At 66.8% G+C, this 25,529-nt stretch overlaps 10 protein-coding genes across 10 annotated transcripts in view, besides 26 other annotated features; all 10 read left to right on the plus strand.

The window, feature by feature from the left end:
• The first annotated feature begins 118 nt into the window (after positions 1-118).
• Positions 119-156: a microsatellite.
• A 50-nt stretch (positions 157-206) lies between these two features.
• Positions 207-3,746, plus strand: Tco025E_01102 (uncharacterized protein; the record flags this gene model as incomplete). Its single annotated transcript, XM_029368040.1, has 1 exon — positions 207-3,746. The coding sequence occupies one exon, from the start codon at positions 207-209 to the stop codon at positions 3,744-3,746; it is 3,540 nt and encodes a 1,179-aa protein (XP_029231846.1).
• Positions 3,747-3,895: 149 nt separating this feature from the next.
• Positions 3,896-3,927: a microsatellite.
• A 307-nt stretch (positions 3,928-4,234) lies between these two features.
• Positions 4,235-4,260: a microsatellite.
• Positions 4,261-4,441: 181 nt separating this feature from the next.
• Positions 4,442-4,452: a microsatellite.
• Positions 4,453-4,475: a microsatellite.
• Positions 4,476-4,528: 53 nt separating this feature from the next.
• Positions 4,529-4,551: a microsatellite.
• Positions 4,551-4,590: a microsatellite.
• A 213-nt stretch (positions 4,591-4,803) lies between these two features.
• Tco025E_01103 (uncharacterized protein) lies at positions 4,804-6,819 on the plus strand (the record flags this gene model as incomplete). The annotated part of the gene is made up of 1 exon (XM_029368041.1): positions 4,804-6,819. The coding sequence occupies one exon, from the start codon at positions 4,804-4,806 to the stop codon at positions 6,817-6,819; it is 2,016 nt and encodes a 671-aa protein (XP_029231847.1).
• A 314-nt stretch (positions 6,820-7,133) lies between these two features.
• Tco025E_01104 (uncharacterized protein) lies at positions 7,134-7,733 on the plus strand (the record flags this gene model as incomplete). Its single annotated transcript, XM_029368042.1, has 1 exon — positions 7,134-7,733. The coding sequence occupies one exon, from the start codon at positions 7,134-7,136 to the stop codon at positions 7,731-7,733; it is 600 nt and encodes a 199-aa protein (XP_029231848.1).
• A 273-nt stretch (positions 7,734-8,006) lies between these two features.
• Positions 8,007-8,033: a microsatellite.
• Positions 8,034-8,080: 47 nt separating this feature from the next.
• Positions 8,081-10,744, plus strand: Tco025E_01105 (uncharacterized protein; the record flags this gene model as incomplete). The annotated part of the gene is made up of 1 exon (XM_029368043.1): positions 8,081-10,744. The coding sequence occupies one exon, from the start codon at positions 8,081-8,083 to the stop codon at positions 10,742-10,744; it is 2,664 nt and encodes an 887-aa protein (XP_029231849.1).
• Positions 10,745-10,892: 148 nt separating this feature from the next.
• Positions 10,893-10,955: a microsatellite.
• A 91-nt stretch (positions 10,956-11,046) lies between these two features.
• On the plus strand, positions 11,047-13,191 carry Tco025E_01106 (uncharacterized protein; the record flags this gene model as incomplete). Its single annotated transcript, XM_029368044.1, has 1 exon — positions 11,047-13,191. The coding sequence occupies one exon, from the start codon at positions 11,047-11,049 to the stop codon at positions 13,189-13,191; it is 2,145 nt and encodes a 714-aa protein (XP_029231850.1).
• A 44-nt stretch (positions 13,192-13,235) lies between these two features.
• Positions 13,236-13,269: a microsatellite.
• A 261-nt stretch (positions 13,270-13,530) lies between these two features.
• Positions 13,531-13,562: a sequence feature (A-rich).
• Positions 13,563-13,885: 323 nt separating this feature from the next.
• On the plus strand, positions 13,886-14,974 carry Tco025E_01107 (uncharacterized protein; the record flags this gene model as incomplete). The annotated part of the gene is made up of 1 exon (XM_029368045.1): positions 13,886-14,974. One exon carries the CDS (start codon positions 13,886-13,888, stop codon positions 14,972-14,974), a length of 1,089 nt encoding a protein of 362 aa, XP_029231851.1.
• A 280-nt stretch (positions 14,975-15,254) lies between these two features.
• Positions 15,255-15,272: a microsatellite.
• A 40-nt stretch (positions 15,273-15,312) lies between these two features.
• Positions 15,313-15,383: a microsatellite.
• Positions 15,384-15,979: 596 nt separating this feature from the next.
• Tco025E_01108 (uncharacterized protein) lies at positions 15,980-16,684 on the plus strand (the record flags this gene model as incomplete). Its single annotated transcript, XM_029368046.1, has 1 exon — positions 15,980-16,684. The coding sequence occupies one exon, from the start codon at positions 15,980-15,982 to the stop codon at positions 16,682-16,684; it is 705 nt and encodes a 234-aa protein (XP_029231852.1).
• An 85-nt stretch (positions 16,685-16,769) lies between these two features.
• Positions 16,770-16,798: a microsatellite.
• A 178-nt stretch (positions 16,799-16,976) lies between these two features.
• Positions 16,977-17,012: a microsatellite.
• A 671-nt stretch (positions 17,013-17,683) lies between these two features.
• Positions 17,684-17,712: a microsatellite.
• A 53-nt stretch (positions 17,713-17,765) lies between these two features.
• On the plus strand, positions 17,766-19,376 carry Tco025E_01109 (uncharacterized protein; the record flags this gene model as incomplete). Its single annotated transcript, XM_029368047.1, has 1 exon — positions 17,766-19,376. The coding sequence occupies one exon, from the start codon at positions 17,766-17,768 to the stop codon at positions 19,374-19,376; it is 1,611 nt and encodes a 536-aa protein (XP_029231853.1).
• A 106-nt stretch (positions 19,377-19,482) lies between these two features.
• Positions 19,483-19,504: a microsatellite.
• Positions 19,505-19,784: 280 nt separating this feature from the next.
• Positions 19,785-19,843: a microsatellite.
• A 386-nt stretch (positions 19,844-20,229) lies between these two features.
• Positions 20,230-20,316: a microsatellite.
• Positions 20,275-20,332: a microsatellite.
• Positions 20,333-20,487: 155 nt separating this feature from the next.
• On the plus strand, positions 20,488-22,983 carry Tco025E_01110 (putative protein kinase; the record flags this gene model as incomplete). Its single annotated transcript, XM_029368048.1, has 1 exon — positions 20,488-22,983. One exon carries the CDS (start codon positions 20,488-20,490, stop codon positions 22,981-22,983), a length of 2,496 nt encoding a protein of 831 aa, XP_029231854.1.
• Positions 22,984-23,442: 459 nt separating this feature from the next.
• Positions 23,443-23,478: a sequence feature (A-rich).
• Positions 23,479-23,731: 253 nt separating this feature from the next.
• Positions 23,732-23,772: a microsatellite.
• Positions 23,773-24,051: 279 nt separating this feature from the next.
• Positions 24,052-24,070: a microsatellite.
• Positions 24,071-24,201: 131 nt separating this feature from the next.
• Positions 24,202-24,219: a microsatellite.
• Position 24,220: 1 nt separating this feature from the next.
• Positions 24,221-24,276: a sequence feature (GA-rich).
• A 56-nt stretch (positions 24,277-24,332) lies between these two features.
• Positions 24,333-24,355: a microsatellite.
• A 10-nt stretch (positions 24,356-24,365) lies between these two features.
• The window catches only part of Tco025E_01111 (uncharacterized protein), a gene marked incomplete at both ends in the record, with an annotated part of 1,269 nt that continues 105 nt past the window's right edge, over positions 24,366-25,529 (plus strand). The window contains one exon of the mRNA XM_029368049.1: positions 24,366-25,529. This exon is cut by the window's right edge and continues 105 nt beyond it. Coding sequence (XP_029231855.1) covers positions 24,366-25,529 — 1,164 coding nt within the window.

Here is a 25,529-nt window from a genome sequence, read left to right on the forward strand (position 1 = left end):
CAAGCAGGCGTCGTGGCGCAGCACCGCCTCCCCCCCCCAAAAAAAAAAGAAAGTGGGGCGGGGCGTGGAAAAGAAGAAGCGAATTGTGTGAATGGGCGTCGTGGAAGTCTGCCTCCCCTTTTTTTTCCTCTTTTTTTCTCTCTTTTTTTTTTCTTTGTGTGTGCGCCTACGGGCAGTAGCGAGCGGAGGGAGACACCGCGGCCAGCATGCGCCCAGCGAGGGGTGGGAATGACGGGCGTGTCACGGTCGCTCTAAGCCTCTCCGCGGGCCGCTGCACCTCCGCGGAGAACAACCGGCGGCGCAGCGCCATCCGCGTCGTCCACGGCGACCCAGCGACAGGCGATCCCGCGGGTTTGGCGATGGCCCCGCCGGGTGAGTGGGGCGGCACGGGGGCTGGCGACGCAACTGGGGGCGGGGTGTTGGTTGTGCGCACGCCGTTCCTCACCGCAGAAGGCGGCGAAGCCGAGACGCTGCCGTACGCTGCCTACACGCGGGCACTGGCAACGCACGTGGCAGCGACACTGACGCAGGCGGAGGGCGCGGAGCTGCTCACCGTCGCACACGGGGCCGCAGGGAGCGGGAAGTCCATTCAACTCTTCGGCCCCACCGTAGGCGGGGGTGCGGAGGTGCGCAGCGGCGGCCTCTTCACTGCCGTTCTGCAACGCATCTTCGCCGCCGTGGAACCTGCCCCGACTGTGGCGCTCAGCGTTGTCGAGTGCAGGCCCGCCGCGGACGCCGGGGACGCGTGTCGTCCCCGCAGTGAGGCGATGGAAGTCGGAGACGGGGACGAGGACGACGTGGCCGCTGTGGAGGCCGTCGACCTGCTCTCCCGCGCCGCGGACCGCGGCTCCCCCACGGGCTGCTTCATGGAGGACTACGCCGACATCCCCGCCGCCCGCTACCTTCGCTGCGGCACCGCCGCGGAGGTCACTGCCGCGCTGCACACGGCGCTCTCCCACTCGCTGGCATGGCAGCCGGTGGGCACAGCGCTGGCGCAAGGCTCGGCGGAAGTCTTTGGGCTGCCCGACACCCGCTTTGACGCGGAGCGGCGGCGCCGCGCGGCCGAGGCCAGGGCGGAGGAGGAGGAAGAACAGCAGCAGCAAGGAGAGGCGTCTCGCGGAGCTTGCAGCACGGCGGATTTTTTGCGTCCAACGGCAGGCGCAAGCTCACACGTTCTTGTGACACTGCTTCTTAGTTACGGCGGCGGGGCGGTGAGCATCTGGCGTGTGTGGGACCTCGCAGGCCCCTCCGTGTGGGCGGACGACGGGGCCCCCGCCTCGCGACTGGCCTTCAACACGCACACCGCGCTTTCGCTCATGGCGCACCGCTACATGCACCGCGACCAGCTGCAGGGTGGCTGGTGGGACGCCGTCTCGCCGCCGGAGCAGATTGCGGAGATCATTCCACTCGCTTCTGCCCACAGACAGTACGGCTGGCGCGGGGACGCCGTCGCCGCCATGATTGAGGCGAGCCTGCAGCACTCCTGCTCCGCCGTCGTCTGGATCGCCTCGCTGCGGTTCGACGCCTGCTTCGACGACGTCAACGGGGATGTGCTGGAGGCCGCCGCGGCGCTGCTGGCGGGCGGGGACGGGACAAACGGCGGGGTGATCGCGGAGTTGCGGCGCAGGCGGCGGCAGGAGAACTTCGCCGCCGCCGCCCGTGTGATGGACATTTTCGCGGTCGACTTTTCCCCAGCGGCGTGGCGGCCGCAGCTGGCGGAGCGTCCTGCCTGCGCCACACCGCCGAACCCCGTGACGCCGCCCAACGCCGCTGCCGCCGTGGCAGGGGCGACGCCTCGGGGGCGGCGCCTCATGTCCCCAGAGCGGGGGGCGTTGTTCCGTGGGGCCGCGGAGGCCCACGATGCCTCCGGTGCCTTGGTGCCTCCCCGTTCCGGCACGGCCGCCGCTGCTGTTGTGGGGAGCTCGTCTTGGGCCGCATTTGTTGATCGGCGGTCGTGCCTAGAGACCCCGTTCCTGCACGAGGGCGAAACACCACCATCACCGAAAGGGCCCCGGGCGCACCAGCAGCACGGGGGCCACGGTCAGAGCTGGAGCTCGGCGTATGCGCCGCCGCCGCCGCCGCTGTCGCAGGTGCCGCCGTTGGGGGAGGCGGTGGGTGCAGCCGCCGCGACTCTAGGCGGGGCGTCGCCGCTGTCGCCGCCGTCCGTGGCGGGCACCGAGCACCCCGAGGAGGCCGCCACAACCGCCCACAACCTGAACTGGAGGGAGCTGTCGTGGGGGTCCGCGTCTGAGGACGGCGACGCGATGCCTCGGCGCAGTGGGGCGACGGACCTCGCCGACATCGTTCGGCTCCTGCTTGCCGAGCCGCTGGCGCGGCTGCGGGAGATTTCCAGGCAGTACGAGGAGGACCTGGCGCTGCACCGCCGGCGCGTGGCCGCAGAGCTGAGCGCGCTGCTCTCCTCGCACGCAGGTGCCGCGGAGGGGCCGCAGCGGCGCGTCACGTGCTTGGGAGTGGCAGGGGAGGAATCAGCAGAAGAGGCGGCGGCGGCGAGGGAGTCGCACGACACGAGTGACGTCGTGCCTCGTCAGCTCCATCGGCGTCGCGATGGCGGCCGCAGTGGCGAGACGGCGCCGATGGACGTATTTGGGCCCACGGCCGCGCTGCTAACCAGCCTAGACGGCGCGCTGGTGGACGGCGACGGCGGCCAAAGTAGCGGCGGCGGCGCACGGCCGTGTGGGTGTCAACGCTGGGGGGGCCGGAAGGACACCGCGGCGGCCCCCGCGCGTGCGTTGCTGACGGCGGAGCGAAGAATCCGATTCCTGGAGGAGCAGCTGCTGCGCCTGGAGGCTGAAAACAGCAGGCTGCGGTTGGAAGCCTCCTCCCGGCGTGTGCGGGGCGCCGCGACGCCTCACGGGCGGAGTCTCGAGGAGGTGTTTGGCGAAGTTCTGCAGCGTTGCAGCGCGCTCTACGCAAAGAAGGCGGCGGAGGTGAAACTCCTGAACCGCAGGCACGACGCGGCATTGGACGCCCTGAGGCGCCTTCAGCGGCAAGAGCCGCAGGAGCCGCAGGAGCCGCAGGAGCCGCAGGATACGGCGGCGGGGGCGGCGGGGCCGCTCTTCGCAGACACCACAAACCTGCACCACCCCTGCAGCGGCAGCGAGTGCGATGCACGCGGCGGGTGTGGCATCACCTCCCCGCCGGTTGGCCTTGTGGCTCCGCCCCCTGTGGCGCATGCGGGGGACGCCTGCGCCGCCGACTCCCTTCGCCGCGTTCTGCTGCGGGCCACGACTTTCGCCACACCCCCCACGGGGCCGCAGGAGCAGCAGCGGCGGCAGGAAGGAGACACGTTCAGCGGCGCTCCGCTTTCCATCGACCACGGCTTGAGCTGCTCCCTCCACGGCAGTGAGGCGGAGGCGGAGCGGGGGGTGTACGACGTGTGCGCCGGGCTGCGGGCCTTCCGTGCGGCCGCTGGGGGCGCCCGCGACAGTGCGCTGCGGGCCCTGCGCGTTGCGAAGCAGGCCTTGCAGCTCCCGCAGTCCGCTTTCCCCTCATCGCGCCTGTTGCCCTACGCGGGGTGCAGCGTCGACCCCGCCGTGGACGCCGCGTCGCTTGTGGCGGCGGCCAACTCCCCGTCCTGCGACGCGGCTGCGGCGCTGGCACGCGAGGAGGCAAACGTCTATCGCGCCACGGGTGCGCTGCAGCGGGAGGCGGCGGAGCTGGAGCACGCGGCAGTAGAGGCTATGTCGCGGGAGCGGCAGCTGCTGAGTAGAGTGCTGCTGGCCTAGCCGCTGCCGCGCCGCAGCGAGGGACGAGGGTTGAGACACACACACGGACGGCAGTAGACGAGACACACACAGAGAGGGAGAGAGGCTTTTGCCTCCCCCTTGTGGAACGCCAGGTGTGTCCCGCCATCGACACCCACCGGGGGGATGCCGTTTGTTTATTTGTTTGTTTGTTTGTTTGCTTTCTGCGCTGTGTGTCTTTAGCGTGCACGCGTAGTTGCCGTGGTGGAGCGAGCGGAATACAGCGGTGCGTTTTCCTCCCTCCCCCTATTATCTCCTTCTCTCCTCCCCTCAACCACCCGCAGCAAGGAAGCACGCGATAGACGGTGGAGGGTCCCGCGGTGGGCGGGGCAACCGGCTGAGTGGACCGAAAACGCCTCTGCCGCTCAGTCTCCCCGTGGATCGTTGTGCGACGCGGCGGCCGCAGTTTGCAACGGCGGGCGGAGCACCTCCACGGCACTCATCCCCCGCTGCACGTTAGACGAGCCGGCCACACACAGCCACACACACACACACATTCATAGAGAGTGGGGAGGAGAAGTAAACCGGCGGCGGCGGTCGACGTCTTCTTCCATTTTTAGTTTCCTTTACTTTTCTTGAAGGGAACGGCATTAACATTGCGGTTCCTTTCCCCCCCCTTTCTCCTACCCCCGCTGCTGCAGCCAACTCTTTCCACATCCCCCACTCCTCTCCCGCAAACGCGCGCGCGCACACACACACACACACACGCACGCGTGGCTCCGGATGAGCTCTTACTGCGAGGTGTGCCGCGGCCTCTTTGACTTCCCCCACCACCACCACCACCACCGGCGGCGGCGGCGGCGGCGGCTGTGGGGCTTCGGCGCGGGCTCCGGGCGCCGCCCCTACGTCTCTGCAGGTGGCTGCCTCACCGCCCCGCCGCGGGAGTTCGCGACGGGGATCGGCGCATCGGCGGGCATCGTCATCGTCGCCGCACGCCTCGCCGGCTGTCGGGCGGGCGCGCAGCGGCTCGCGGCGGGGCACGCCGTCAACGCAGTCGGCAGGGGGCGTGGAGCGGGAAACCGCCTCCTCGCTGCTGCGCATGAGCCCCTCCGTCCGCGCCAGCGCGTTGGTCCGCACCCCGAGCCCGGGCCGCTCTTTGCCCCCGGGCAGCGGCGCGAGGAAGTCCACGACGCCCCGGCACCGGCGAAGCGGGCGGGGGCGCCCCTCGCCGCACTCCCAGCAACAGCCGCGGTCCTCCAGCGCGGGTCACGAGGCGCAAGGGCACACGGCACGCCGCTGGGACCACCTACAGGAGACGCTGGAGCGCATCCGTGAGGCGGTCCGGCGGGACAATGCGGCCGCCGGTGCCCAAGTGCCGAGCTCAGCTCTCTCCGACGCCGCCGCCGCCGCGCTGCACGCCGACGAGGGGTGGCTGGCCGACTCCGGGTACCTCACCAACAACGGCAGCGGCAGCATGAACACCGACGCCGTTGGCGCGGACGACGCCTCCTCGCAGCCCGCGCTTTGCGACTCCACAGGCCACGTGGACGGCGGGGCGCTGGGCGCGGGTGACTGCCGCAGCTTCCCGTGCAGTCGCGGGCTGAGTTTTCTCACGTCGCAGCGTTCCCTCTCCGCGGGCGACGCCCCGCGCGAGGTCACGGAGACGCACGCCTACGCCGGGCAGGACGCCGCGCCCGTGCGGCCCTCCTCGCCGTCTTGCGAGCAGCGTCGCTCCTCCCGACGAGAGGACCTGCCGCGTTGCAGCGCCGAGTCCCCTCCGCCCCTGGCGGCGGCGGCGGCGGCGGCGGCGGCCCCCCACTTGCATCCGTCGGGGAGCGCCGCGGCACTTTCGTCGGGGACGCAAGCCTCCGAGGCGCCGACCTCGCCGGAGGGTGGGTTTCTTTACTCCGCCTCGTCCGCGAGCCGCGGGGCGGGGGCAAACGGCGCCGCTGTGAGCCACATTGAAGCGCTTCGGGAGGGATTTGTGGAGCTCTGCGGCGCCGTGCGGGAGGACCTGCACGCCCTGCACACCCGGGTAAATGGGCTGCAGCGACAACAGGCGGATCTACAGCAGCAGCAACCGTCCAAGGCGGAGTGTCCGCCTGCTTGGCAGCTGGGGGGGAGTTCCCACGCGAGGGCTGCGGCGAGAGAGCCGCAGTCGTCCATTCAGTACGAAAAGCTTTTGGCCGAGCTGCAGCAGTACACCGTTTCGACCGTCCACAAGGCCCTTCAGCGGCAGCTGCAGCAACTAAGACAAGAACAAAAGGGGAGCTATCCGACCCCTTTCGGAGTTGCTTCGTCGCCCCCAGAGGCGATGCTCTTCACCTCACTTCATGCACAGCCAGCATCGCAGCCGCAGCCGCAGCCGCAGTGGAGCTCGGTGCCTCCGGGTGACATGTACGGTTTGTCGCCAGAGGCGTTTGACGCCCACGTGCGTTCCGCCGTTCGCTTCATCCTGCAGGAGGACAGCTTCCGACGCGACGCGGAGGACGTCCTCGCACAGCAGCAGGCCCAACGCCGCGACCTCAAGGCGTCGCGGCGGCAGTGCAGGCGACACTGCGCCAAACTGGAGGAGCAACTTGCCGCGGTTGCGGAGGCCATGGAGTCAACGCGTCTGGAGTTGGAGGAGCTGCGGCTGCGGACGCTGCCGCCACCGCCACCGCCACCGCCACCGCCACCGCCACCGCCACCGCCACCGCCACCAGCGCCGCAGCCTCCTTTAATGCCACTCGCGAGGGCGGCAGAACTGCAGGTTGCCGCCCGCGCGGCGACGGCCAACAGCGCGGTGCCGGCCGCGTGGGAGGAGCGGTTGGTGCGGCGCGTTGAGCTCCTCATCGCGGACTCCGAGGAGCGCTGCTTGCAGCGCGTTCGCGGGGAACTCATGCGGCCCGTGCTGGAGCACGTGCGCCGGTTGATGTCGGCCCACCAGTCTATGATTGACACCGTCGTCGAGAGCCGTTGTGCGCAGTTCGAGGCCTACGTGGAGCGTGACCGTCATGGGTGGGAGCTGCAGCTGGCGGAGCTGCGCTCGCGCGTCAGTTCACTTCGCGGCGACGTGCATCGCGCACTGAGGGATCTCTGCGAGAACCTCAATGTGGCCTGCCCGGGCCTCTGAGGGGCGAGCGCGTGCGTGTGTGGGGCCTGCGCCCCTCCTGTAACGTTGCGTCCGCGACTTCTCCGCCCCTTCGCGTTGAACGCCCGGCGCCACGCGGCGGCGCACGTGCGTCTCCCTTTTTAAAAAAAATTGTGGCTGCTTGCGGACGCCCTTTGAAATACATACATGAACACACATACTCTCTCCTCCTATGGGGGGCATTTTCTTTCTTGCTGCCATGCGCCTTTCCCCGCTCGCTCACTGCCCCCATCTCTGTCTCACTCCCGCTCTATTTGCTTTTGCCTCGGCCGTGGAGACGGGAATAAGCAGCAGGGATGCCTCTTGCGGCCGCGGGTGCGCTTGTGCGACGCCTGGGCCACGCACCGTGGGCGACCCCTTTCTGCCGCTGCTGCTTCGGCGGCGGCGGCGGCGGCGGCGGCACCGCCGTGCTGCGTCGCCTCTCATCTTTGTCGTCGGCGCCGTTTTGCGCCACGACTGCGGCGGCTGCGATGTCTGTTGGCTGCGGCACAAGCGTGGGTGCGTTGTGCTGCCAGCGGCGGCACCAGGGCGCGCTGCACAAGTTGCTGCACGACCACAGCGATCCCTACCTGCAGCCGATTGAGGAGGTTGACCTGCCACAGCTGGCCGCCGTTGCGACGGCAGGCGGGGGCGGCCCCCAGCACCTCCTGGACGGACTCACCGCCGCTACGGTCGTGCTCGCCGTGCAGGTGCGGGCCGGCGCCGCGACGCCGCGGGACGCGGACGCCGCCTTCGCCGTCTACGCGGCGGTGATGTGCCTCGCCCCGGGGGCGGCGTCGGGTGCCGACGGCAACGCGGGCGGCGTGTCGGCGGAGGCCTGGCGAAGTGAGTGGGAGGGCCCACTGGAGGAGTTCCGCGCCGTGTTTCGTCGGACGGGTGACTCGCGGATTCCCTAATCGCATTCACGCCCCACCTCCCTCCCGCTCCATGGCGTGGGTGCTGCATAATTTTTGTTTCTGTGCGCGCTGCCCCCCCATCCGCACGATGGGCCGACGACGCCGTCTCGCTTTATTTATTCGTGTTCGTATTACTAGCATTTTTTTCCCCCTTTCTTTTTGCGCTCCCCGCGCTGCTGCGTGCCGCGAGGGGGGTGGACTGACTCGTAGCGAGAGCTGGGTGGGTGGGACGGCACGGCGTCTGCGGCGCCGCGGCCTTGGGTGGCGCACCTCCACACACACACACAAACAAACATACACGTATATAGATTTAGAAAACTAGCCGGCGGAGAGGCGATAGAGAAGCCATGCGGCGCACTGCAGCCGCGGCGGCGGAGGACGCGGAGGACGCGGAGGCGGTGTGGCTCGCCGCACAGCGCGAGGCGTGTCGCAGCAGCGAGGGCGAGGACGAGGACGAGGAGTTGCTGCGGGGCGTGCCGTGCGCCAACGACGCCGTTCCCGCGGCCGGGGACATCGCTGTGCAGCGGCAACAACGCCGGCCGCAGCCTGTGGCTCTTGTCGGGGACACCGCGTCTACGACGAACGAGGCGGCGGCGACGGTTTGTGGCCTCTGCGAGTACCCGCCGCTGTCGTTGGTGAGTTTTATGATGCGCGGCGACAACGGCGTGGTGCGTTGGCTAACCGCCTCCGGGCTGCCAACGCAGCGGGCCTCGCGGAAGCGCGAGAGGGAACCGGGCGAGGAGGATGAAGAAAAGGAAGGGGAGGAGCAGGCAAGTGCCGCGCGGGAGCGGCGCAGGCGGCACGGCGGCTTGGGGTACGTGGACGTCCCCGCCCTCTTGCGCCGCCTCTACGACGCGGCGGCGGCGCCTCCGCCCGAGACGCCACCGGCCCTGCCGTCGCCGCCGCCTCAGCAGCAGCAGCAGCAGCAGCAGTCTGCGGCGCAGGAGGAGGCGCTGTGGGTCGTGAGGTACAGGCCCAAGCGGTTTCGCGAGCTGCTCAGCGACGACGGCGTCAACCTCAAGCTGCTGCAGTGGCTGAAGAGCTGGGACGCGTACATCTTCCAGGACGCCGCCGCGAAAGGGGTCGCAGCGGCGCGGCCGGAGGAGCGTCTTGCGGTTTTGGTGGGCCCGCCGGGTGTTGGGAAGACGACGCTGGCGCACGTCCTCGCCGCCCACTGCGGGTACGAAACCATCGAGATTAACGCGAGCGTCGACCGCACCGCGTCGCGGTTGGAGAGCGCCATACAACTTGCGGTGGCCCCGGCGCGTGGGAGACGCCGCGCCCCCTCCGCCTTTGCCGCCGCCGCCGCCGCCACCGCAACTGTGGACTCCGCGGCAAAGGCGGAAGGGGCGGGCGTGTCGCTTGTGGACCTGCTGCTTCGCCCCAAGTGCCTCATCATTGACGAGATGGACGGCATCGCCGCGAATGTGGCGGCCTTCCTCCTGCAGCAGGACATCCACTGCCCGGTGTTTTGCCTCTGCAATGACTTTTACGTGCCCTCGCTGCGGTCCCTGCGGCGGCAGTGCCAGCACGTGTACTACCTTCCACCCATCCGCCCGCAGCGGCTGCTGTCCCGGCTGGGCGAGATTGCGGCGCGCGAGGGGCTGCCCGTGAGCCAGCCGGCTCTCGCCGAGTTGGCGCAGTCAAGCAACGGCGACGTTCGCTGCTGCCTGAATACGCTGCAGTTTTTGTACCGCCACGCGTCGCGGGCGGGTGGGAGGGGGGAGGAGGCGCTTCAGTTGATGCGCGAGATGCAGGGGAAGGACTCCGCGTTGGGGCTCTGGGACACCTGGAGGCGCGTGTTTGAGAGGCAGGAGCGCGGCAAGTACGTCCACCTCCTCCGCAAGGAGTTCGCCATGGACTGTGGGCCGACGTTGGCGGCGGACAGCCATCACGGCACCGCGGCAGAGGCGGCGGAGCCTGCGGCGCCGGGGTTTCGCGTGGATCCCGGGCACGTGTACGTGTCCCGCGTGGTGCAGCAGTGCCCGGACCCCCGGACGTTGCTGGAGGGGCTGCAGGAGTTTTACCTGCAGCGTGCCTACGCCGACTACTCGTTGGGCAAGACTCAAAGCATGGCGGAGGCCTTTTGCTTCCAGGACGTCCTCACCACCCGCTCCTACCGCGACGCGGCCGCCGCCGCCCTGATACCGTTCGCGGAGCAGTACGCCTGCACAACGGCCGCGACGTGCTTCAGCTGCTGCAGCTCCTCACGCCGCACGGGCGCCGGTCTGGGGTTCCCGCGCGAGTCCGCGGGGCTGAGCCGGCGCCTGGCGGAGTCCACGAACATCGCTCGCACCTTCCGCGACGGCTGCCGCGGCGAGACGGCGGTCCACATGTCCTCCGTCAACGTCGTTGCGCAGGAAACCGCCCCGCTGCTGCTGCATGCCTTGCTGGATGCCTCGCTGCGCGTGCCCGCCCACTCCGTCGCGTCCGTCGCCGCGCTGAGCCCGCGCGACCAGTCGCTGCTGCTGGCCGCCGTTTCCCGCCACGCGGAGTACGGCCTCAGCTACGCCCGCGCCGCGAAGGGCGGGCATGCGGGCGGCGACGCCGATGTCGCGCTGGAGGAGCGCTGGGAGCTGACGCCGCCCATCCACCGCCTCGCGCCGGCCGCCGCGGCGATGGTGCTGCGGGTGCGGGAGGAGCTGCGGCAGCTGATGGTGGGGGAAATACGGCGCTTCGTCATCCAGCGCGGCGCGCCACGCCTGGCGAGGGCGGGGGCGAAGGGGACCGGCGAGAAGACGCGCGACTTGCAGGCGGCGGCGGCGGCGGCGGCGAAGCACCCGCCCACCGCGGCGCCGCCGGCGCCCCCCGCAGCTGCCACACCCGCAAAGCCCAAGCTAAGCGGGAAGCGGGACTTCTTTGGCCGCCTCGTTTCTGAGGGCGCGGCGAAGGCGGCGGCGACGTGCATGGGGCCCGCGGCGGCGGCGGCGGCGAAGCTGACCGTGCAGTACACGTACCACGACGGCTGCACCAACGGCGTCCGCATTCCTGCCGCCTTCTCAGACTTCTAGTGCCGGGACGGAAGTGAGCGGCGTCCCGCCTCTCCGTCCGCCGTGTGCAGATTTTCTGCGGCTCAGGCTCAATGCACCATTCCCTCCTTTTTTTTTTAAGCAAGAAGAGGAAAAAAGAATTTTTTTTTGTGTCCCCTTACTCTTTTCACCGCTGCCGCTGTGACACCACCACCACCGCCGCCGCCGCCAGCAGCCGCAGCAGCAGCGCCACTGACGGTAAACCCCGGGTTGCCTTCTTCTCCCGCGTCTCTTCTTGTCTTTCTTTAGCATTTCTCTCGGCGGCGACCGACGTTGCAGCAGCCATGGCCTCCAGCGGTGCCTCTCAGCGCCGCACCACGAGCTCCTCGCCGCTAGCGAGTACGCCGCCCGTCACGACGACGACGACAACGACCACAACGATGGGGACGCTGTCAGGCTCAGACCCCAGGCAGCAGCGGCGGGGGTTCCTCGCGTCACAAAACCCGGCGGTGGCCGCGCCGGCGGCAAACACGAACACAAGCAGCGAGACCCAGCGCCCGCTTTACTCCGACGTCGGCGAGCTGCCGGAGGAGATTCTCTCCTACTTTGAGCACTGGGCCTCCCCGACGGAGGTCCTCCAGCTCCGCGCGCTGTGCAGCGATGTGGTGAGCAATTACAAGCACGAGGCGACCCGGCTGCTCCGCGAGCTGGAGGCGGTGAAACAGGGGCGGGATGCGCTGCAGCGCGAGGTGCAGGAGACGCAGAGGCTGCGGCAGCTGTACGCCAAGTCGGACGCCGAGTACGAGAAGGCGCGCAGGGAGCGCGCAGAGTGGAGCGAGGAGCGTGAGCGGCTGCGGCTGCGGCTGCAGCGGCTGAGCATTGAGAACCAACGGCTTCAGCAGCTGCTTGCCAGCCGGAGTCGCGGCCACGACCCGCGTCCTCTGCGTGCGTGGGCGACGGCTGCGCCGCTGGTTTTGGGTGGCGGGAGCGGTGGCGCGGCGCTTACCTCCACAACCACGCCACTTGCCACAGGCTCCTCCATGCCGACACCCTCGCCCAGTTTGAGCTCAGTCGCGGAGCAAGCGCACAGAGGCCCCGGGGCCCAGCGGCCGCGACCACAGCAGCAGCAGCCCCCTCAGCCGGCGGAGTACGACGCGGGTACTGGTGGCAACAGCAGCAGCGGCATGGGCGAGGAGTACTACTACAGTGGCAGCAGCAGCAGCGGCGGCAGCGGGGATATTAACGGGGCATTGCGGGAGCAGCTGCGCCTCATCGAGGAGCTCCACCGCAGCTCCACGGAGTACGCGGAGCTGGACGCCCGGTTTCAGTTTGCCCAGACGCTCTGGGACCTCACCGCCACGCGGTGGGAGCGGCGCTCGCTGCAGCTCGTCACCGAGAATGAAAAGCTGAAGGGCCAGGTGCGGCACTGGCGGGGTCTCGCGGAGGACACCGCGGCCCGTCTCGACGCCACCGCGGCGCAGCTGCGTGACCGCCGCGACGAGGTCGAAGAGGCGCGACGGGCGCTGCAGGCGGCCCACGAGGAACGACAGGCGGCCGTGGCGGCGGAGCGAGGCGCCGCAGAGGAGTCCACGGCGTCGCTCAAAGCCGCCCACGCGGAGGAACTCGCGCGCGTGCAGCAGCAGCTGCAATCGGCGCTCGACGACTCCGCCCGGACGCGTGAGAAACTGCAGGGGGCGCTGGACGCGGCACAGCAGAGGGCGGACGCGCAGCGACAAGAGCTGCTGGCCGCGGTGAAGGCCACCGAGCAGAGGTGCGGCGACGCACTGCGCGCCAGAGTTGGCGTAGAGACGGCCCTGACGGCGGCAGTGGCGTCGCACGAGCAGCAGCAGGCCCGTCTGGAGCACGAGCTGCAGCTGCTTCGTTCCGCCCAGGCGTCCGCGCGGAGTAAGTGGGAGGAGCAGTCCGCGCTGCTGACGACGACGCAGGAAGAAAACACGGGACTGACGGCGCGGTTGGTGGAAATGGAGGCGGGGGCGCAGACGGTGGCCGCGCAGCTGGGCGCGGCGCTGGAGAAACTGCAGCAGGCCGGCGAGTTGGAGGCGGCGTTGGTCAACGCGCGTGCCAGGGCAGAGGAGGCGGAGTTGGAAGTGCAGACGCAGCAGTCCTACTACGCGGAGCAGCTGCGGGTGCACCAGACCGCGCTGGCGGCGCTGCAGCGGAAGCGGGACGACGAGGTGCAGCGAATGGGGCGCGCGGTGGAGCGGCTGCAGCGGCGTTACGCGTCGAATAAACTGCGGCTCGCCGCCGCAGTGAAGGGGATGTGTCAAGCCGCCGAGGCGACGCCCACGTCACCGCTGGCGGCGGCGGCAGGACAAGACGAACAGCCTTCGGCGCGACCGGGCGGGGTGCGGGAGAGTTTCTTGGCGGGGGCGTCTACGGGGCCGGACGCCGTCGCGCTGCTGCAGCAGTCGGCGGCCATTGCGGCCACGCTGGCCCGCACCCTGCATCGTGGGACCCAGGCAGCATAGAAGTGACTCATAGAGACAAGACACGCGGGCGGTATCGATGCCTGTATGTATAAATACTTGCATATATATACATATATACACAACTCCAGACCGTGTGGGAGGGACGGCTCTCGCAAGGGGACGCGCAGCGAGGGTTGGGCGGGATACGCGTCCCGATCCGTTCCAAAGCTGCCGCTTCCATGTGGTTCGTTCGTACGACCGTGCTTTTTTGTTTTTTTCTCTCTCCTCCTCGCTAGACTCTGTGCGTGTTTGTGCTTCTTCCCATTGTCCGGTGGGGTCTGCGGCGAGGCGGCGCAGCTGAGAGGTCTCTGCGAGTTGCGGCCGCGGCACGCGAAGAGGAACAAAACAACAAAAAAAACAAAAAAAACAAAGTGGGGTGGGGGAGGCCGTGCACAGCGGCGCGTCCCAGTCAATAGTGAAGACTACCGCGGCCTGCGGGGCAGACCGTTGCGCGGGCGGCAAATTAACAGAAACAAAGAACATGCATTCCCCGCTTGCATCGTGACCCTTTTCCCTTTTCCGCTTTATTTCTCTTTCCCTTTTTGTTGTCTTCGTTTTCCCTCCGGCCACAGCTCCGAGGGACGGGTGCGGCAGCGAGAGCAAGGGCGCACCTCTTCTTCCCTCTGCCCTGTAGGCCGTGCGTGGGCGAGAGGTGTCCGGTGAGCGGGTTGCCCGCACAACACGCACACGGCGGATGGGTTGCACCCAAGCGAAGGCGCGGCAGGGCCCCACGAGACCGACGGAGCCGGCGCCCGCGCAGCAGGCGTGCGCCCCTCGCGCAGAGGCGCCCCCACTCCTCCCCGGGGGCGGGGTGGCGGTGCCGCAGGAAGACCAGGCGTCGGTGACGCACGTGGAACCCGCGGTGGGCGGAGCAGCGGCGACGGAAGAGGCGACGGAGGAGGCACCGGCCGCTGGCACGGGGGAGTCTGCAGCACACGCAGTAGGTTTAGTGGCCTCGGAGCGCAAGAGCCCGCGGCCGTCGCGGGCGCCGGGGCGACTGCAGCGAAAATTAGCCGCGGCCGCGGCACCGTCGAGCGGCGAGTGGTGGGTGTACTCGGCGCGGCGGAACAAGAGCTGCGCTTGGGACAGCGATGAGCCCGTGTCGGTATGCGTGTCGAACACCACCGCCTCCTCCCCGCTCTTTTTATCCCAGGACCGCCGCAACGTGGGCGACACGAGCCCTCGGGCCGCCTCCGCCCCCTACGGGACGTGTCGCGGCTGTCTCTCCGTGACGCTCTCGCCCATGTCGTCCGCCTTCACCTCGCCGCGGGTTTCACTGTGCGCAGACGGGGGGCATGCCGGGCGGGGGCCGCGCCTCCACAGCCTCATCGTCGGCGTGGGCGCGGCGGCGGCGAACACGCGTCTGAGCACCGGCGCGAACCCCGTTTCCTCGGCGCGGCGGGAGTGCGGCGTCGACGCAGAGAATCACACCGACGGGGCGGAGGCGGCGGCGAGGAACGGCGCAGCCCAGGGGGCACGTGGGTCTGGCGTCGCGATGTCTCCGGCCGATGCGGCGGGCGGTCGTACTTCCACGTCGGCGTCAACGGCCGCGGCGCCGTCGCGGGGGCGGTTCGTAGAGGGAAGTGCGACGGCCACGAATGTGGCCGGCGGCTGTTGCCTCAAGAAGGAGGCCGAGGGGGCGCGCAGCTGCACAACGGCGAACGACATTAGCTGCTCCTGCCGCAGTGCGGAGGAGACGGGGGTGCGGCTGTCCTCGGAGTTTCAGGTGCCCACCATCGCACGGCTGCAGGAGGCGATACGGCGGGCACAGCGCACTCAGTAAGGGATGCCGCTTCCACACGGCACGCGGGCGCCGTGCCCCAGCGCTGCGTATATTCCCCCTCTGCTTCATTAGTCTCATGGCCGTGGGGGGGGGGGGGGGGCGTCCAGCCTTGGCGGTTTGCTTTCGCTCCGCTTTCGACGGGGATGGAGTTTCCGTGGCGTTGCGACACGTGGCATTTTCTTTCTTCACCCAATCATGTTTTCCGCGTACACTACGTGGTGCCTACATATACGCATATACTCATATGTATATATATGTGGCTTGTACGTTTTTAGCTTCTTGTGTGTGTGTGTGTGTGATTTATTATCACTTTATGTTCATGCCGCAGACACTTCTGATTTTTATTTCTATTTTTTTGTTTTTGTTGGTGTTTTGTTTATTCTTCTTTTCTTTTCGTGTGTGTTTTTTTGTACTTGTCGGTGTTTCTCCCTTCCACTGCAACCCCCTCCGCAGCAGGCCGCCACTTTCGGGGGCTGGTGGCGAGAGGGCCCCCCGGCAGCCGCAGCTCGTGTGTGGCCTCTGAGCCCACTTCTGCGGCTGCGCGCGAGGGCAACCCGGCCAGGCGAGAAAACGGCGGCGGCAATAAATACGAGCGTAATGTATGAAGAAAAGAGGAGAAACAGGGCGGCGGAATGATTGGGTGCCTGCGTGGGGGGAGTTTCCCTCCCCCGGGGTGTGGCACGCGTCACGTCGTTCCTCCTGCCTTCCCGCGTGCCTCCCACGCTGCCGCGCTCTCTCCCTCTCTCGCTTCATTAGTGCCATCTGTAGGACTCAACAATAGAGGCCGTAGAGAAGAAGAAAAGAAAAGAAAAGTGGGGAGGGGCCTTTTCCTGTCGTTGTTGGTTTTCCTTTTTTTTTTTGTTTCTTGCCGTTTGCCTCTTCCCCCCTCGCTGCGTTCGCAGAGGGCGCAGGCTGCTGGGCTTGCGCGGCGCACACGCTGGAGAGCCACACATAGACACACCCGCACGCACACGCGCTTCCCTTGCGGCGGAGGCGAGGGGGAAGATGCAGCGGCTGTTGCCCCGCCCCGCCTGCCCGGCGCCGCCCGCGGAGGCGAATGGGGGGAGCAGCGAGCCTGTCTCCCGCCGGGACGCGACGACCGCGTCCGCGCTTCCGGCCGGTGCGCTGCACCTTTTTTCGCTCGCCGGCACTTGTCGGGGCTCGCTTGCCAAGACGCTGGCCGCGGTCTCCCGCACGGCGTCGCCGCTGCCGCACGAGCCCCGCGCCACGCCGAGGCTGCAGCAGCCGGGCCGCGGCCCCCTGCAGCCCCGCACGGGGGACGCGCAGGGCGACGCCGCCGCGGACTTCGACGAGGACGTCATGTGCCGCTCCGGGAGCTGCTCGCGGTGCCTGTCCCGCGCCTCCTCCTTTAGCCTCGCCGCGGGGTGCGTGACGCCGCTGACGTGGAGGACGTCCTCCTCGGTGAACGGCGGCTCCTCCTCCGGCCGCGCCGCAGACTCGCCGTGCCCGGCCTCCGCGCAGGAGCACTCGCTGGAGGCGGCCCTCACGGCGCGCCACGCCAGGGCAGTGGCGGCGACTGTGGCTCTGTGGGAAACAACGGCGCTGGGGGCGTTGCCGGCCTGCCCCGCCGCAGAGACCGACGACGACGACGACGAAGTGCGGGGTGCGTCGCCACCGCTTCGGGAGCGAAGTTTGGCCCCCGCGGAGGTTGCCGCTGAGCGGGCCCGGCGACAGCTGCCGCCTGCGTAGACGCGCGCGGGGACGTTGGGGTGGCAGCGGAAGTACTCTCCACAGTCATCTCCGCTGCTTGCCGCCTCTCTCCGCCTTCCCTCCGTTTTTTCTTCTTTTTCTTTTTTTCTTTTTCATGCGATGTATTTTCTTATTTTGCGCTGTTTTTGCTGTTTGATTTGCCGGTTTTGCCGTCCCTCTGTTTGTCACACGCCTCCGCTTTTCTTCGCCAACCCCCTCTCCCCAGCTGACGGAAGCGCTGCTGCTAGAACGGCGTCCTCGCAAGGACGCGCGTCAGCAACCTTCCCCAGCCTTTGTTTTTGTTTGTTTGCTTGTTTCTTTGTTTCTTGCGTGTACGTGTGGGGAGGGGGTGGAAACGCGGAGGGGGGGCAAACAAGGAAGAATCCGAAGCTACTCGTCTCTTTAATTAGAAATATGGATCACTTTTTTTATTATGTGCTCCCTCTCATTCCTCCCCCCCTTCAATCTTCCGTGCGGCATGTGTTTGCTGCCTCCGCTTTCAGCAGCAGCAGCGACGGCATTTGTGCTGGCCATATGGGCAGTTGGTGGCAGCGGTACGGTGCTTTGTGTGTGTGTGTTTTTTTTATTGCGACCTTTTTACACGCACACGCAAATGGGCAGCGACACGCAATTTGTGCTGGTGCGCGTGGGAGATCTGTGTAGAGGGGCTGAGGGAGGCGTGGATGCATGCGAGGAGGGGCAGGGCTGTATTCTGGCCCCTTCTTTTTCCCTGCGCAGTGAGCGTGCCTGTGGTGCGCAGCCATCGGGGTGTCGCTTTCTCTATCTTTCTGCGTGTGCCTGCCCAACGAGCATAGCTCTGTCTTCCATTCCTTTCTCCGTCCGTGCGTGTCGTTGCGCGGCCCACGGGGCGGGCGGGCCGCACTGCTGCCGACGCAAAGACGATAAAGGGCTATGTGGCGTTTCTGCTTTTGTTTATTTATTGCTCCTTCGCTGCTGCCTTACCGGCGTCACCGCCGTCACCAGCGCCATCGCCGCTGCTTTTTTTGTTTCTTTCCTTTTTTTTATTTGATTGTTGCTACTTGGCGTCCTCCCCCCGCCAGATCGCAGTCTACGCCGAGCAATGAGCGCGGGTCGCAGCGCACAAGGCTGCGGCGCTGCCGCCGCAGATGGCCGCATGACTCTCACGCGCAGCCCGGAGGCGGCGGAGAGTTTGCCTCGGCGCTGTGCGGCGGTGTCGCGGCCTCCCTGCGGTTCCGGCGGCCCCTCCGTCTGCCTCGAGGGCAGCCTGATGGGGCAGACGGTTCTGCTGAGCCAAAGCACGCAGTGGCGGGGCCACACCGCGTCGCCGTCGCTGGCTGCCCCTGCGCCTCCTGCGCCCCTAGACAAGGGCAGCAGCGGCAACGGCAATAGCGGCGACGGCGGCCAGGAGAGCCGCCCAGACTGCACGGACGCCCCGAGCGTCACGGTTTCCCTGGTAACTTCCGTGAACGAGGGCCCGAGTCCGTGGCGGCGGGTGCAGCTCGTCACGCTGCCCCCCTCCAGCGTGGTGTGTGGGAGCCCGCTGCCGACGATCCCTGCGGGGGCGGCGACGACGCCGTGCGCCCAGCGCGCCGTCCGAACTGAGCAGAACCCAGCTCAGACCGGCGCGGCGCCGCCGCTTGCGATGTCCAACTCGCAGCGCAACATGGAGGCCTCCGCCAGCTACGGCGACAGGACGCCGCTGCGTGAGGCGAGCCCCTCGCGGCCGCAGTCTTCCGTCCTCTCGGTCGGGGATGCGTCGCGGCGGCTGAATTTCTCCGGGATGTCCAGTAGCATGTCGTTTCGCCCGCCGGTTGCAAGCCCCTGCCTCGCGGATCTCCCGAAGGGGTCCCCGTTGGTGTTTGACGGCTCCCTGAAATCCACAACGCCGACGCGTGCGACGCCGGTTGCCGCCGCAGCGCTGCAGCGGCCGAAGCCACGCCCCACGACCCGGGGGACGCCCACGGCCGGCTCGCAGTTTGCCACCACCTTCTGCGGGCGGCGCTCGTCCTTTGCCCCTGGCAGCGGTCTGCCCCTCGCCCGTGGTGTGATGGGGGGCAGCGGTGGGGGCTCGCTGCGCGCCGCCGCCGCGAAGGGCCACGTCTTTGCGGACCCACACGACCCGGCCGCCTTGGCAAGGCGTCAAAATCCATCGGTGACCCCCGCGCCAGACACGGGTGTGTTTCAGCCATGGATGCCGCTTGGCCACGAGCAGGAGGCGCCTGCGGCGGCGGCGCCAGCGTGGGTGCCGCTGGGCCAGGGGATGGAGTTGCTCGGGCAGAGCCGCAATGAACCCGCCGGCGCCGAGGGCGATGACGCGGGGAAGAAGAGCCCATCCCCTGCCCGCTTTGAGGCCACCGGGCTTGGCTTTAGCGGCAGCGCGGAGGGCGGCCCCCATGCGACGGCAATGCTGGAAGCGACGGTGCTCGAGATGCGGCTGCAGGAGGGGTCAATTTCGGTCTCGGTGCCGTCCCCCGCCAACACCCCGGCGCTCGCGGAAGGCGAGGAGCACCGGCACGCCAAGCCCCCACAGGAGGCGAGGGAGGGCGCGGCGGAGCCGGGCGCGGAAAGGCGGAGGCCCTCCCTGCGCAACCGCTCCCCCTCGCAGGTGAACGTGGAGCCGCACGCCGTGGTGAAGCAGGATGCCCCGGCCGCGGTGAGTCCCGCCCCGGCGCAGCCAACAGAGGCGCCCGCGCCGACACGGCAGGCGTGAAAGCAAACGCCGCCGCCGCCACCAAAGAGTCTTCAACACCAACCCCTCTCGAAAAGAAATACACATATATTTGTATATATTTTACATGTTATATTACAGCGAAGGAGGTGGGTGGGTGGGGGGGGGGGAGAGGCGTTGCCGCTGCAGGGCGTGTGCAGCACAACATGTGACTCAGCACCCCCCACTGAGCACCCCGCCCACTGTATTTCCAGTCGTGCGTGTACCTGTTTCTAGACTTAGATGCCCCTCCTCTGCGTCTTTCCCATTTTTTTTTTCATCTCTGCGGCTCCGGCTGCGCCCGGGAGTGCCGGGAGGGCAGTGGGAGAGACGCCGCTGCCCAGGTGCAATCGCAACTTGAGAGTGTAGATAAAATTTTGGTTCACTGTGCCTTTGCGTGGGGAATGAGGTAAAAACAACAACAACAACAACAGCAAACCGAAGGAAGAAAAGAAGAAGAAGAAAAACAAGCTTCTCTGTGGTGTTTGCTTCTTGGGCCATTGCGTGCAGATTATATCTGGGGGAATTTCCTTTTTTTTCCCCTCCCCCCACTTCCTTCGGTTTTTGTTCTGCTGCAGAATTATCTGACGTGATTGGCCCTTTTTTTCGCCGCTCTTCACGAGACGTTTCTGCACCGACATGACTGCCGAAACCGCCCGTCGTTGTTGTTGTTGGTTTTTTTTTTCCGTTTTTTACTCATGCACTTTTTTTTTTCTCGTTGCACCGACGCGTGTGTGTGTGCGTGCGCGGCTGCCGACCACACGCAGGACTCCAGCGTGCCTCGTGCCGCAGCCGTTTTCTGCCTGCGGGTTTCCACCGCCTCTTCCCCGGCGGTGTGGGGCGCACCGCGGGCTTTGCCCCCCCCCGCGCCCACCGCCCCGCTGCGGCAGCGGCCGCCCCTCTTTCCCTCTCGGCTCCCCCCCGCCTCATCCTTCGCCCCCGCTTTGCCTCTCCCTCTCTGCAGCCCCTCCGTCGCACGTACTTGCCTCTAGGAGAGTGCCCGGCGCCCCTCCGTGCGTGGGGAGGAAGAAGCAAGAAAAGGTACAAAAAGCAAAAGCAAAACAAGCAAGCGGCAACCAGCTCCGGCGGTGGCACACCTGCAGCAAAGGCAGCCATGGTGAACGCAAAAACGACAGCGAGGCGTGCTGGCCCTGCAAAGCAGGGCAACGATGGCCGGAAGGAGAAGGAGGAACCCGACAAGAAGAAGCCCACGCCCGCGGTGCACGCCACACCCGCGATGGGCACCCACGGCACCACGGCACAGAAACCAAGGCGGCCAACAGTCCCAAAGCCGCAGCAGCCCAAGAAGGGCCCTGAGAGGCCGGGGGCGAGCAAAGTGAAAAAAAAGGACGCAGGGGAGACGATGGAGGCTGCGAAGCGGACGTCGCAGACGCAGCTGCGGCCATCCCCGGCGGGCGGCGGCGGCGGCGGCGGCGGTGGCGTGAAGGAGGCCGTAGATCCCGCCCACAGCACCAGCGCGCCCGTAGTGGAGGACTTGGAGCGGGGCCAAGTCGACGCGGTGATGTCGTCCTCGTGCGTCAAGACGCCGCTGCAGCCGCAGTCGCTCCCGCAGGTGCGGCGGGTGACGGCCGGCAGCGACGGCGCGGCGGGGCAATCCGGCACGGCGTTTTTCAGCAGCGGCAGAAGCGCCGGTGGAAGCGTCGCCGGCCAGGGCAGCGAGGCACGGCGGCCGCTGCGGGAGAAGCCAGACCCCGCCCAGAAGGAGGGCGCGACGGCGGCGCTCAGCGTCCAGCAGCAGGCCGTGAGCGCGGTCGATGCGGTGAAGAGGCCCAGCAAGAAGCTCGCCGAGGGCGATAGCGACGACGACGATGCTGACGAGGACGAGGAGGAAGAAGACGAGGAGGATGAGGAGGAGGAGGACGAGGAGGAAGACGAGGAGGAAGAAGACGAGGAGGACGAGGAGGAGGAGGAGGAGGAAGAGGAAGACGAGGAGGACGAGGGGAGCGGCAGTAGCCGGCGGCAGCGGGTGGAGGAGCAAATTACCGTTAAGATCTCCCGCGAGGGGGACCGCAACGTGAAGGTCATCTACGTCACGCGGCGGACGAAGTTTAGGGACTTCGCGAAGGACGTCAGGCGGCGCTTTGCCTACGCCCACCTCCGCGACTTTGACATGTACTGCATCGACGCCGCGGGCGACCACGTCGACATTGACGTCCCGCGCGACTTCAAAAACCTCCTCGCGCAGTTTCTGCGGACGCAGCAGCGGGAGAGGCAGGGCGGCGCGGTGGAGGGGGCGGCGGCAGCGGAGGCGCTGGACTCCAAGCCCCCCCAGCGGTTTTCGGCACGAGGTACACTTCGCAGAAGCGCTTCGCTTGCGACTCGCACCTCGCGGCCGGTGGAGTTGAGTCCCTGTGCGGATGAGGGGGAGCGTAGTAGCAGCTCGGTGCTTCGCCTGTACGTACGCGACTCGTACAGGGCGCGAAAGAAGGAGGAGGAGGAACTGCGACGCCTGCAAGTCCCGCTTGCGCAGGGGCAACAGGGAACACGGTTAGTATCGCCGCTACCACCAGCACCAATACAGCAGCAGCAGAACTCAGCACAGGCGCGGCAAATGATGACTTCCATGGGGGAGGATTCGGCGACCGATTTTACAAGCCCCGGCCCCACGGACTTCCTCTCTGGGGGCTGCAGCAACCCCTCCGTGAACTTGGGTTCCACGGGCCGTTTTGCGCAGACGATAGGCTTCCGCGAGGATGAGGAGGTGCAGTGGAGCAAGATGGGCGTCCTCGGCAAGGGTTCCTTTGGCACTGTCTACGAGGGCATCACCAGCGAGGGGAAGATCATGGCGGTGAAGGTGGTGGAGATCCCAGTTGACGAGGACGCCGAGGAGGTGGCAAGCATTCAACGCGAGATCAACCTGATGCGGTCGCTGAAGCACAAGAACATCGTCGCGTACTACGGCTGCCAGACCAGGGAACTTTCTAGTGGGGCTCGGCAGCTGGAAATTTTCCTCGAGCACTGCCACGGAGGAAGCCTGACCCACCTCCGTCGCAAGTTTGAGCGGGCGAAGGAGCGTTTCTCCATTTCGCTTGTTCGCACCTACGCGAAGCAGATTTTAGAGGGCTTGGCGTACCTGCATGACATGAATGTTGTTCATAGGGACCTGAAGGGAGACAATGTTCTCATCTCGGCCCTTGGCGAAGCTAAGCTCGCCGACTTTGGATGTAGCAAGCGCATCGGCACGGCGACGATGCAGCAGGAGAGCACGGGAGAAAAGGGCGCTGGTTACCAAACCATGGTCGGAACCCCGCTATTCATGGCACCTGAGGTGCTCAACGGCGTGGGCGGCTACTCCAAGCCGGCGGACGTGTGGTCTGTTGGCTGCCTGGTGCTTGAGATGCTGGGACGTCAGCCGTGGGCGATGCGGAGCAACTTAAATGCTTTTCAGATAATGTACCACATCTCGAAGAGCACGGAGATGCCAACTGGGGTGCCGAAGAACTGCCCAGGGAACTTGTACTCCTTCTTCACGCGATGCTTTGAGCGGGATTCGCATGAGCGGGCCACAGCCAAGGAGTTGCTAGGGCACGACTGGATCACCTGCGCAGACAACCGGCTGCAGGAGGTGATGGATGAGGCGAGTGAGTAGATGCAGCGAGTTCCCACCCGAACTGGGGCGCGTGCGCGGCTGCGGCAGCAACACCCAAAGCGGAGACGGAGTATGAGGCCTCATGTACCCCCATTTCTTCTTCCCTCCTCTGCCACCCTCCCCTTTGTTGCAGTCTTTTTTTTTTTTTGCCTTGTAGTGCTTTTCCTCCTTACTTACCTCCCTCCCCCCCAATTCTCAGTCTTTGCTCGCCGCTGCCTCGGCCCACGCTGCGGGCTGCAAACGAAACGCCGTCAAAAGTTGTGGGTGCGGGGCCGCTGAACGCTGCGAATGGGGAAGAGGGGGCGGGCGCAGTGCCTCTTGGCGCCCCCTCCCCGCGCTCTGCCAGGCGAGATGCAAGGTAACCGTGCCGAGCGGCGAGAGAAAAGATGCGTGCGAGGGAGGAAGGACATTGGAAAAGGACAAAACTACAAAAGTATGTATATAAATATATCTAAATATAAAGAGCCAAAAAAAAAAGGAATGAAAGAAAGAAAGGCGTGTTTGGCGTATGCTCACCGCATCATGTGAAAATTTACTTCTTGTTGCTTTTTCCATTTCTTTCCGTGTGTACGTGATGTGTAGTTATGTGTACACGTATACTTATATACGTCTGGGTAAATGACTCTCTTGCTGCTCACACGCTATCCTTTTTTTTTTTTCTTACGTACGCGTCTCCCCTGCTGCTGCTAGACGCACACACATGCGCGCGGGGAGGGAGGGGGGAGGGTTTGGCCCCAGCCCCACCCACCACCGCCGCCAGCAGCAGCAGCGGCACCGGCACCGGCAGCACCGCGAGAGCGTTTGTGTGTGTGTGTGCGTGCATTTCACGCTTTCTTTGCCCTCTTGATTTGCACTTTTTTTTTTTTGCTCCCCTCTTTTCATTTTGTTCCCTCGTCCGCTGCTCCTCACGCGTCACATCCCTCTCTGCGGTCCCCGCGGACCGCACGCAAATGACTCCCTCCCCCCCACTCGTGCGCCCCGCCTTTGCTCCTCGTGTCTTCTCTCCCTCTGCGCCCATTGCGTCCCTGACCGCCACGTTCTTCTCTCGCCGCTTTTTTTCCCACCCCCTTTTTTTTCTTTTTTTTTTGCATCCCACACGCCCGCGAGGGAGCGGAAAGGGGATTACTTTTTTTCTTTTTGTTTCGTGTCACTGCGTGCGTGTGAGGAGGGGGAGGGGCTTAGAGAAGGGCTCCGGTCAAACCGAGAAGGCACCGAAATACACACACACACACACACCGAGAGAGAGAGGTGCACACAGAGAGAGGGAAAGAGGGAAGGAAAGAAGGGGAAGGAGCAGCGGGAAACGCAGCGTAGTTAACGACAGCAGAAAGGCTGCGGAGGCAGAGGGAGTGCGTGTGTGTGTGTGAGTGTGGGATAGAGCAATGCCTCGCGTGCGCGGGAGGCAGCAGCCGCGGCCACGCCGACGGGGACCGCCGCTGGCGTGGCTGGCACTGACCGGCTTGCTGCTTTTTTTCTGCTTCGGCTGCACGCTGGCGGCAGCGGCGGCGGCGGCGGCGGCGGAGGAGGAACGCGGCGGCACGCCGGCGACATCGCTGCCGACGCTTGCCGAGCTGAATGCGCAGCGACGATCGCATGCCGCCGCCCCAGCGTCTCGCGTGGACACCGCCTCGCTGTGCAGCATAGACCGCGGCTGCCCGCACTCCTCCATGGTGTGGGCCTCCGGCACCTTCACCGTGGGAGGCGTGCTCACCCCGGCCAGCTTCCTGACTGCGTCAAACCTGACGCTGAAGCTGAGCCTCTGCTGCGGCTACAGGTACAACGGCACCCTGCTGCGCGAGGAGGCCCTCTACGACGCCTTCCTCCACGTCCTGCTGCAGGCGTCCCCGTTTCAGGTGCTGAGGGCGGCGGAGAAGCGCAGGATGTTCCCGCGCGAGCGGGTCACCATCGTCGACACGCTGCGGCAGCGCCGCTACGACGCCGCGTACGTCCCGACGGAGGCGGACGCCCGGGAGCAGAACGACGGCGACGGCGACGTCCTCCTGCTCGTGTCGGGGGCGGTGGGTGCGGGCATCCTCCGCCTCCCGCTCTTCCGCGCCGCGGAGGGCCTCGCCCCCGCCGCCCCCGCCGACATTCACCTCAAGGTTGCGAACGTGGCGATCAAGTGCAAGTGCCCACACACCCTGCTGGTGATGCCGATGCTGCAGGTGCGGCCCGACGCGCTGCCACCGGTGACGATACTCGGCGCGGGCCCGCTCTGCGGTCTGCCACCGCGGCCGCCTGGCAGGGACGTTATAGAGCTGCGGGGAAGGGCGTGGGCCGCCTCGTTTGCCGTCTCGCCCGCACTGCTGCCGGCGACGGAGGTTCACTGGGCGGTGACGGACGCAGCCAGCGGGGAGGTGGCCCTCGCGGAGTCGTTCCACGTGCCGACGCTGACGGACGGCGCCGGCGGGCTGCTGCGGCACCACGCCAACAGCAGCTACGCCGCGCTGCTTCCCCACCGCAGGTACGAGGTCAAGGTCACGGTGTCGCGCGGGGCCGCAGTGCGAACAAGCTCGCACTTTTTTCTCCTGCGCCTGCCGTTCGAC

The sequence above is a fragment of the Trypanosoma conorhini genome (genome assembly GCF_003719485.1).
Source record: "Trypanosoma conorhini strain 025E chromosome Unknown Tco_14.4_contig_00033, whole genome shotgun sequence".
NCBI classification, from domain to species: Eukaryota; Euglenozoa; class Kinetoplastea; order Trypanosomatida; family Trypanosomatidae; genus Trypanosoma; species Trypanosoma conorhini.